The sequence below is a fragment of the Mandrillus leucophaeus genome, unplaced genomic scaffold (genome assembly GCF_000951045.1).
Source record: "Mandrillus leucophaeus isolate KB7577 unplaced genomic scaffold, Mleu.le_1.0 Scaffold72, whole genome shotgun sequence".
NCBI classification, from domain to species: Eukaryota; Metazoa; Chordata; class Mammalia; order Primates; family Cercopithecidae; genus Mandrillus; species Mandrillus leucophaeus.
The window spans coordinates 4,039,533-4,050,657 of NW_012107808.1; the positions used below are offsets into that span (position 1 = coordinate 4,039,533).

The 11,125-nt window shown below is 36.6% G+C and overlaps 1 protein-coding gene across 1 annotated transcript in view; it reads right to left on the reverse strand.

Moving 5' to 3' along the window:
* TAF1B (TATA box binding protein (TBP)-associated factor, RNA polymerase I, B, 63kDa) overlaps positions 1 to 11,125 on the reverse strand; it is a 96,870-nt gene that overhangs the window by 28,506 nt on the left and 57,239 nt on the right. The window contains exons 10-12 of the mRNA XM_011965306.1: positions 7,993 to 8,022; positions 2,388 to 2,428; positions 502 to 526 (exon numbers count right to left, since the gene is read on the reverse strand). Coding sequence (XP_011820696.1) covers positions 502 to 526; positions 2,388 to 2,428; positions 7,993 to 8,022 — 96 coding nt within the window. The remainder of the gene's footprint in view (positions 1 to 501; positions 527 to 2,387; positions 2,429 to 7,992; positions 8,023 to 11,125) is intronic.

An 11,125-nucleotide genomic window follows, 5' to 3' on the forward strand; every position in this document is an offset into this window, starting at 1 on the left:
CAGGAGAATGGCGTAAACCCGGGAGGCGGAGCTTGCAGTACGCCGAGATCGCACCACTGCACTCCAGCCTGGGCACAGAGCGAGACTCTGTCTCAAAAAAAAAAAAAAAAAAAAATTAGTTTACAGCCTATTATATGCAAGGAATTGGGCAAAGTACTTTGGGAAATAAAAACATGAATAACATAATATCAGAAATAAAAAGATGAATAAGACAATTTCTTTAAAGAGTTGATAATCGAGAAAGGACATAAGGCTTGGATAAATAACTATAGTACAAAATAGAAAGTTATCGGGTTATAACACACATGTGCTTGCGAGATTTCAGAAAACTAACATTTCTGATATGGTAGAACACTATTAAAATTGAGTCTAATATAAAAATTTTGAAAATCCATTTTGCAGTGTCTATTAAAGTTGAGCATATGTACCTCCTAGGTCAAGGGAATTCTACTCCTAGCTATGTATACCCAGCAGAAATGTGTATGCATGACCATAAAAGACATGTACTAGGATGTTCATAACAACACTATTTGTGACAACTCTAGGCTGGAAATTACTCAAATGTCCATAAATTACTTATCTACAATAGATCAGTAAATTGTGATATAATCTCACAATGGAACAGTATTCAGTAAGTGAATGTGCTACATGCAACAATGAGTCAATCTTCAAAACATAATGTTCAAAGAAAAAAGCCAGATGCAAAAGAGAACAATTCCATTTATATAAAGTATAAAACTCGGTAACTCCGTCCCCAACTTCTGTACTGTTAGAAGTCAGGATGTGATTACTCTAAGGGTGGGTAGGACAGGACTGGAAGGGAACACGCAGCAGAGCTCCTGGGGTGCTAGTAATGCTTCTCCATGAAGCTGGGTGCTGGGGATGTGACTGTGTTCAGGGTGTGAAAATTCATCACACTGTATATACATTTATGATGTGTAGACTTTCCTATGTGTCTATTTTACCTCAATAAAAAGTAAAAAAAAAAAAAAAGCTTCATGCATCACCTTTGTGGGAGAAATCATCGTTCAAATACAAAGGTGGAAAGACCTTAATGGTACAGGGGTATATGCTTATACAGAAACAAGTATACTGTGAATTTTTAGAATTTATAACTATGCGTGATTTTCCTTTGCCTGAAGTTAAAATCTTCTCTGTATTACATTTATTTTGGTACAACTATTTCAATAGCTAAACTCTTACATTTCCTTAGGAAAAATGCCTTCAGTTTATGTTATATTACCAACATATGATTGATCTGTAGCTGAAGAATACAAAGTAATTTTCTGTTAATCCAAAGTAGCAATGTGGCATTTTAAGATTTTCTTTAATGTTGGGATACAGTTAATCTACTTGTACACTAAAATACTATTAATTGTATTTTAATCTGTGAATTTTAAAAAGAGAAAAGAAAAATAAGTTCTCAGCAACCTTTGAAAAGAACGTGACTTCTTTTTTATTTATAAAATTAATTAATTTAGACCTCTGGTTCATTCTGCACAGAATTTGAAACATCTTTTCAAGCTGAGACAATTTAACATTACTAATAAGATTTATGGCAATCTTAATGCTTTTAAATAATGCAGGTAAGAGATGCAATTAAGTACTTTTATCTGCAAACAAAACACTAGAGCGGTAAATGTTCCCCTTAGAAAAAAAATCATCTAAAAAATGATTTAACGGATGATAAATTCATAAGTATGTGTAAGGTCATTAATGAAAAGCGACTTGGTAGGTTAAAAGGATTTAGGATATTTTCAAAACTTCCACACTAAAAGCTGATACATCAAACTCAACATCTGGTAACAAAGAGACCACTATTCTTTCAAATATGAATTGAGGAGAAAATAATTATCAAGTGCGCTTATCTAACTATTTAAAACCCTATAGATTAGATTCCAGATTCTGCTAGTCTCCATTCAGTATTATAGATTTCATTTTTAAAAATTTCTTTTATTTTTAAACAGAACTAACTTTTCCTTTTTGAGTAACACTCAAAATATTTTTTTAAAGGTGGCAAAAGGGTTTTCAATCCCATCCCATTTTCTTTTAACCAATCTTGTCTCATTGTTATGCATTTATGTTGTTTCCCATTTTTAAACCAGTATAAATAAAGCCATGATGAATGTATGTTAGCAACATTTAAATTTGATTATAAAAATAACACATCAACATTATAGAAAATTTAGGAAATATAAAATTCTATACTAAAAGATAATAAAAATCTCTGACAACTTGGAGAAACCCTCTGTTAGGATCTGGGTGGACTTTCCTCTCAGTTCATTTGGGCACATCCATATTTATAACATTGGGATTTAAATTCAACAGCCTATTTGACATCTCTACTTGGATTATCTCTCTAGTATGTCAAACTTATATATCCCAACATCTTCCACATCCCTAAATTTTAATCCCTCCAGCAGTGTTCCTTACCCAGTCACAAAAAGCAAACATTTAGGAACATCCTTGACACCTCCCTTTCCTCACACACCACATTCATTCCATTCCACAGACTGTTCACTCCACCTGCAAGCTTGGTCTTCAGTGATAGTCCTTCTCATCACAACTCTACCCCAGACCCGAACTATCAAAAACCTCCTGACAGCCCTATATCTGCTTCTACCTCTTTGCAACTGGGAGCCAGGGTAAGATTTTATTTTATTTTATTATTTTATTTTTTTGAGACAGGGTCTCACTCTACTGCCCAGGCTGGAGTGCTGTGGCATGATCACACTCACTACAGCCTTGACCTCCTGGGCTCAAGTGATCCTCCTGCCTCAGCCTTCTGGGTAGGCTGCGACTACAGGCATGCGCCACCACACCCAGCTAATTTTTTTCTGTTTTTTGTAGAGATGGAGTTTTGTCATGTTGCCCAGGCTGGTCTTGAACTCCTAGGGTCATGCAATCCGCCTGCCTTGGCCTCCCAAAGTGTTGGGATTACAGGCATGAGCCACTGCACCCAGCCCAGGGTAAGATTATAAAATGAAAATCGGGTATGTCTTTCCCATACTAAAATCCCTCTAATAGTTTACATTGCTCTTAGGCCAAGCTCCTGCCTGTTTGAGAGCTTTTGTACAAACTAGATTAAGAATATAGTTTCATCTCCTGAATTATGACCTAACATTATGTTTTGTGAGAATTTTCTAATGCCACGAGACAACCTGTGAGAACATCATTTTGAGTGACTGTAAAATATTCTTTATGAATCCATCATTTCCTTATTACTGGATATTTATGTTAGATATACATATCATGCATCATATTAAGCAGCTAAGAAAGCGTGCTTTGATAGGCTATTTCATGACTTAGGAAAATATTCATAGTACAATACTCAATTTTTAAAATGCAGGAGACAAATTTGTATATACGCTTCAATCCTAATTTTGCAAATATGTTTATGCACATTAAATAAGACAATCAAAAATAGCAAATGTTAATGGCATTCATGAGAAATCAGACTGTAATTTTCATCTCCTTCTTTATACTTCTCATTATTTTCTACATTTCTTCTAATTCTGAATACATTACTTTTATAATAAGAAAAAAATAACATTCAAAAATATATTATGGTTGTCTAAAAAATTAAACATAGCCTTACTATATGATCCAATAATAGCACTTCTGGAATTGAAAGCAGGGACGCGAACAAATATTTGTATACCAATGTTCCTGTTGGCATTGCTCACAATAGCCAAAAGGTAGAAATGACCCAAATGTACACCAATGAATGGATGCACAAAATGTGGTATGTATGTACATAAATGTATATATATTTTATATAAGATAAAGCTGGATATTAGCAAGTAGTATAGATTTTGAATGTTTTATATATATCACAGAATATTATCCAGCCTGAAAAGGAATGAAATTCCATCACGAGCTACACTATAGGCGATCCTTAAAGATATTATGCTAAGTGAAATAAGCCAGACGCCAGACACAAACGGACAAATGTTGTATGAGTCCACATTTATGAGATACCTAAAGAAGTCAAATTCCTACAGACAGAAAGCAGAACGGGGGTTACCAGAGGATGGAACAAGTGGGGAATGGGAAGTTGGTGTCTAATGCCTATGAGTTTCAATGTGGGAAGATGAAAAAATTCTAGAGATGGATGGTGGTGATGGATGCACAAAAATGTAAATACACTCAATACCACTGAGCTGCACACTTACAAATGGCTAAAATGGTAACTTTTACGTATATATTGCCACCAAAAAAAGTATAAAATGGAACCTAAGTTCTCAGAAAAGGTGGCAGGAGAAAAAAAAAGAAAAAAGGAATCTAAGTAATGTCTGTCTAAAGGAAAAAAACACACACACAACATGTTAAAGAGGTCATAATTAGACGTGCAATAAAGCTGAAAAATTTTAAAAACTCAGCATATATGAAATATACAGACATTCAAAATTTATACCATTTGCTAATATCTACTTTTATCTTACACAAAACCTCTTAGAAATAGAAATATACCTTTGGGGGAAATATGGAGTTATTAAACTATAATTATTAAAAATGTAACACCAAGAGATGTGTTTGCATATCCCAGAATAAGAAGCCTGCCAGAATCTTATCCATCAGATATAATGTACTCTGTCAATGACTTACACAGAGAGTAGGGATACTGCTATCTTTTTAGCCTTGATTTTCACTATTTTCATATATGTTAAACTCATAGACCAGTTTCTACATAGACATAGTTCCCAAACAGTTTTAAACAGAATCCTGTTTAAAACAACACATACTTAATAAGGTATAGCAGCATTTTGTTTTATACTGACCCGTTGGTTATCTGCTAATTCTACCTCAACTCTTCTGTGGGACAAGGTGAAATAACAAAAGACAGACAGAGATACAGATAAGGCTTATGTGCACTGCTCAAAGCACAATCTCCATCAGAATCCCTTGCAAGATGCTTCCAAAAAACATCTTCTTAGAGCCCACACTATACTTACTGAATCCATTTCTGACACTGGGTCTAAGAATCTGCAGTTTAAACAAGCTCTCCAGGATATTCTTAAGCACACTAAAGCCTGAGAGCGTCTAGAGATTAATGAAATTGCTATGGATCCCCAGAAAACAGAATATGCCAGTTTCAGGAAACAAAAAATAAAATGCAGAGGCTATTTTTCTTGTAGACAGGAGGAAGTGCTCAGATAGTTTAACTCTCCAAGTTTGGAAAGAGAGGCACATATACACATTCCAGTGAGGCCGAGATGATGGTAGCCAGGGGCGGCAGGGGGGCGGGGGGGCACGGGGAAGTGGGCCAGGAACACAAGAAAACACCAGCTGGCTTGTCTCCCTCATGCTGTCTGGGAGGGAAGAGTAGAAATGAGGGAACCCGATCATCATGCTCACTTCAATTTCCCTCAAGTAGACTTGAAACCTGTCAGATTATTATGCTAACAAAGATTGCACAAACAATCCCAAGCACTACATGTGGCCTGCAGAGTAAGAAGGTGAATAAATCCAGAGTCAGGTTTGAAGACTCCCGGCAGATCAAAACAATCCAATAAGGCCTTCATTTGAAGGTGCTTAAGAAGTGACTGACAGCTCTGGAGGAGACTTTTTCTTCCTTCCACCAAAAGAAACCCAGTTTCACAAAGGGTGTAAGATTGCTCCAAGGCAAAATGAATCATCCTGGCTAAGTGCCACGCAGTGGGTTTGGCTGACCCAGTATTACATCTTTTCTTTTTACTCATTCAGGGAGAAGATCAGAATGCTGTTGATCAACATTCAAAATATTGGAGATGTACTTCAGAATAAATTTCCAGTTTCCTCTTTATCCCTTCTTGCTGAGTCTAGCGAGGGATGATGAAATGACTAACTCTTGAGAGGATTGAGAAACACTGCCAAGGACTGTGGTAGAACAGTATCTATGTTACATATTATCTATTTTTAAACTCATCTGTAGGTTTAAAATATATAAAGAAAATCAAGGCTGAAAAGATAGAAGTAGACCTATTGTAAGTCACTGACAGAATAAATTGTATCTAATACAGACAAGTATGTCTAGACCAAATACTTTGGTTCAATCAATGATCTGATTATTTGGTATGCTGTGAAGAGATGGTGCCCCTGAAAGATAACTAGATTTTCAGTTTATTCTACGAGGTAAACTGAAAGATTTTTGCTAGAAGTAAATAGGGCTTCAAGTCAGCACCACACTCCAGAAAGTTGAGTCACAAATGGAGCAGCAGAAGAGGCAGAGGCAGAAAAAGGAGAAGAGGGTTATCTCCAAATTAATTTAAGTAAATGAAATGAACTGGCTATCTACCTGGGCTCACGAATCACAACTAAGAAAAAGGAGATGGCTGGAAAGACTAAAATTTAATTTGCACACCTCTCCTGAGCTCTGCTCCTAAGTCAGGGTAATGGCAGGAAGACTGAGACTCTCACGCTGCTTGGAAAAAGAAAACAAACCACATCAACTCTCTCTGTATTCCATGTCCCTCTGCTTTAAGTGAGGTTTGCCAGATTTTGTTGTAATTAAGACAGAGGGGCCACTGAAATACTAACACAACAACTTAATGGAAAGAAACAGCTCACCTGGGATAAAGGTTTGAAAAGGGTTTTTTTGGTTTTTGTTTTTTTTTTGGTTTTTAGATGTGCTCTCAACTTTCTGGAATAACAAAAATAAAACAAAACCAAACACAGAAGGAAAACAGTCCCCAGCAGCCCACACACAAAACTCCACTGGCATATCTTCATCGCCATCTCCTAGCACAATTGCACCTTTTGTCATTTCTGGTGGAGGTACAGCTGCTGAAGAAGCCAAGACTTAGTGGAGAAAGCTAAGGCATGGAAGCAGGGAAGAAAAGGTGTCCTTTGTTAATGAAAAGCCGTTTCCATTTAAAAGTTTCAACATACTATAGAATAGTGAATGCACTTTTGTGAGCAAAAGCAAAAAGCACACAATGAAGAAAAGCTGCCTGTCAATTAAATCAACAGTCATCTGAAGGCAACACAAACCATCTCTTCTTGAAAAAAGAGGGAAGGAAGGGAGGGAAGAAGGGAGGGAGTGTGGACATTTACTACACTTGGCTGAGGATATGTCTAAAAGGTATAATAAATGTGACATACAGGGCTTCTAGAGTGATACAGGTCCATTTCAATAGTAAGAAATTACAAGTTTAATACTTTTTTTAAAAGACCACAAAGCTACAATAAATTGTTCCAGCATGCATTAAAAACAGAGTGCTTGGGAAAGCATTTTATTGAATTTCACGAATTTACAGCGAGTTTATTTTCCTTCATGAAGCAATACTTTAAGACAGGTAAGGACAGGCTAGAGTTTCTGTTACACAACAGCAGGCTCCTGTGATAAACCTGATTACAATACCCTGTCAGAGGCAAACTTCCTGCTCAGCTATTTAAAAAAAAAAAAAAAAAAAAAAGGAGTGCAGTGCCTCACCCTTACTTACTCTTATTGTTTTGAGGCAAAGATTCAGCAGAGAAAAAGCTAATGCTAAGTGCACCTGTTAATCCAAACAGATATCAAGACTCTCCATAACAAAGGAAAATTAACGAGGAATAAAACTACCAGAAGTAATGACAAAGCACTATATTTATGGAAAAAGAATAAAATGAATTCCACATGTATCATGATGCATAAATAGTTCACCCTGCATTTTTCGTCTGCTAGACTTTTCTTAATGACAGTAAACCTACTATGTAGTAGAAAAAAATACGTTTTTTTTTTTTTTCTTTTGAGACAGGGTCTCACTCTGTTGCCTAGGCTGTAGTGCAGTGGCACAATCACAGCTCACTGCAGCCTCCACTTTCTGGGTTCCGGTGATCCTCTCACCTCAGCCTCCTGAGTAGCTGGGACCACAGGCAGGTGCTGCCACATCCAGCTAATGTTTGTATTTTTTGTGGAGCCAGGGTTTCACCATGTTGCCCAGGCTGGTCTCAAACTCCAGGGCTTAACGGATACTCCCACCTCACCCTCCCAAAGGGCTGGGATTACAGGCGTGAGCCACCATGCCCAACCACAAAAAATATTTTTTTTATGTTCAAAATCTAGTCTTCTGGGGATTTGTGGTGAACATATTGCTTTATGTGAAATATAGTCTTGGCCCTGAGGACGAGGCCTTTTTAGAAACGTGTTGTCAGCTTGCACAGGCAAATACAAACCTTATAAACAAATACAAAATTATGAACTGCTGACCAATGAGGATTTGCCAACTGAACAGGAGATAATAATTTGTTTTGGCCCCAGGATCAGAGCTGGTAAAAACCTACTGGAGTCCTCCTTAATATGTGTCTGTTCTCCAAACACTCTGCTGATTGTTGCACAGCCATGTTCCAATTTCACATATCTGTAGCAATGAAGTTTAAAAGATGGTATCAAGAACAGTAGATAATCTCAAAATAATTTCTATTTGATTTTGGAAGGGTTATATGACTACTGTTGCAGCAGATTTACCTCTGCCATTACTCGGTTTAGTTTAGGCTAGTGTAAAACCAAGTTCCCATTCTCTCCTCCTGGGAGGGAGAGGTGAGGGAACCCCAGGCATACTGGGTACTGGGGCATACTGGCCCAGGATGAAACAAAATCACAGGTAATCCACACAAAATCATCAGCTTCACTTAGCAAACATGAGGTATGATTCTAAAAGAAATATAAATGTAGCCTCAGATATATTTTCTAGCCTGAGTAACTCACTATTGGTTTCAGCATATCGGTAAGAATCTGAACTGGTAACTTTTTCATATGAATGATACTGACACACCCATAACTCTTATTTTTAAATGTCCTTGCTTACAAGCAGAAGTTATATCCCTTATATATTTACCACTAAAATTTAACAGAATGTTTTTTCTTTAAATTTTTCTTAACCAAATGCTACTATTTAGTGGCCTTCTGATATATTGTGTAATAAATACATCAGAAGCAGTTTGGAAATTTCCTACCTGTGTGAGAAAAACTCCCCAACAGAACAATGTGAATTTTACTGAAAATAAAGTGTTTAAACTTACTGTTTTATAGCTATTTCAAATCACGTAATCAATAAACACAGACTATCCTTATTTTGTAGACGGAATTACAGGTTTTATAGAATCTATAATATAGATAATAAAATAGAAGCATTAAATATGGTCTTTATGCTCAATTAATTTACACTTTTAGTTAGGGATGTAAGACATACACAATCAAACCATGCATGACATACTCTCTTTTACTCCTCTCTTTTATAAATTCTATTTAGACAACATCCTTTGCTGCCTTTGAAATTTTGAAAAATGCAAAATAATACATACACTATATCTGTAAGCTATGAAGCATGATAATAATAAACGCCTATGAATCCACTACCCAACTTAAGAACTAAAACATTATCAATATTGTTGTATCTACCAGCGTACTTCTTCCCTGTCCCAGCCCTCTGTCTCCCCCTCCAGAGGTAACTACTTGACTGAATTTTGCTCATTGTTAACTTGCCTTTTAAAAAGACAGTATTATACCATAGTATGTAGTTTTCTGAGCTTTGCCTTTTTTTTAAAGTTATGATTATTATTTGAGACAGGGTCTTGCTCTGTCGTCCAGGCTGGAGTGCAGTGGCATGATCATAGCTCACTGCAGCCTTGACCTCTCAAGGCTCAACCAATCTTCCCACTTCAGCCTCCCTAGTAGCTGAGACAACAGGGCGAGCCACCACGTCCAGCCTGAGCTTTGCCTTTCACACTCTATATAATGTTTCTTAGGTTCATTCACTTTGCTTGTAGTTGCAGTTCATTAATTTTCATAGTGGTTTAATGTATCATTATATGACTATATCACATTTTATCCATTTTCCTGTTGATAGACATTAAGATTGTTTCTGGTTTGGCTTATTTTTTCATTACTTAGCTACCTTGTTTTAGTCTTTTAAAGTACTCAGGAGTAATATAACTTATAATCAGGTCAGGATGGATATAACTTATAATCAATGATTCAGAAATAAAATTACACAGGTACACACGTAGGTAAGTAGACAGGGAAAATGGCACAAATGATCAAACAATGGTATAAAATGCTAACAACAGTTAAATCTGGGTACAGGATACATGGGTATTCTTTGTACTATTCTTAGTTTTGCAACTTTTCTATAAATCTAAAATTATTCCAAAATAATGTTTTTAAAGTGCTCTCCAAGATGTAAGCGGAAAAAAGCAAAGTGCAATGGTTGCTACCAAGACATAATCTCATATTATTTTCTTTGCTTGTATCTTCCACCAAAATCTCTAAGAAGTCTCTCTACCTTTTTACCCTGTCCCTTCACTCAAAATTAATTTAAAAAGATGAAAGGTTGCTGGTAAGGATGCAAAGAAAAGAGAACTCTTGTACGTTGTTGGTGGGAATGTAAATTACTGTAGCCATCACGGAAAAACTTAAAACAGAACCACCATGACCCAGCAATCCTACTGCTGGATATATATCCAAAAAAATCAAAATCAGTATGTTGAAGGGGTTCACTGCAGCATAATTAACAAAAGCCAAGATATGGACTCAACCTAAGTGTCCATCGATGGATGAATGTAAGAAAACATAGTACTGATATCGAATGGGAAACTATTCAGCCTTAAATTCAGAGGGAAATTCTGTCATTTGCGACAACATGGGTGAACCTGGAAGGCCCATAAGTAAAATAAGCCAGGCATAGAAAGGCAAATACCGCACGATCTCACTTATATGAAGAATCCAGGCCTGGGTGAAGCTGAGGAGGGAGGGAATGGGGAGTTGCTGGTCAAAGGGTACAAAGTTTCAGAAGACAGAAGGAACAAGTTTTGAGATCTACTGCACAGCAGAGTGACTACAGTCAATAATAATGTATAGTCATGCGTAGCTTAATGACAGAGATACTTTCTGAGAAATGCATCATTGGCAATCTCATTGTGTGAAGAGTGTGCTTATGGTACAGCCCACTATACACCTAGGCTATATGAGACAGCCTATTACTCCCAGGCTACAAACATGTATTGCATGTTATATACTGCTGAATGCTGTAGGCAACTGTAACACAATGGTAAGTATTTATGTATCTACACATAGAAAAGGTACAGTAAAAATACAGCATAAACAAACTGTCCACTTCTACAGGGCACTAACCACGAATGAAGCCTTTAAGACTGAAAGTTGCTC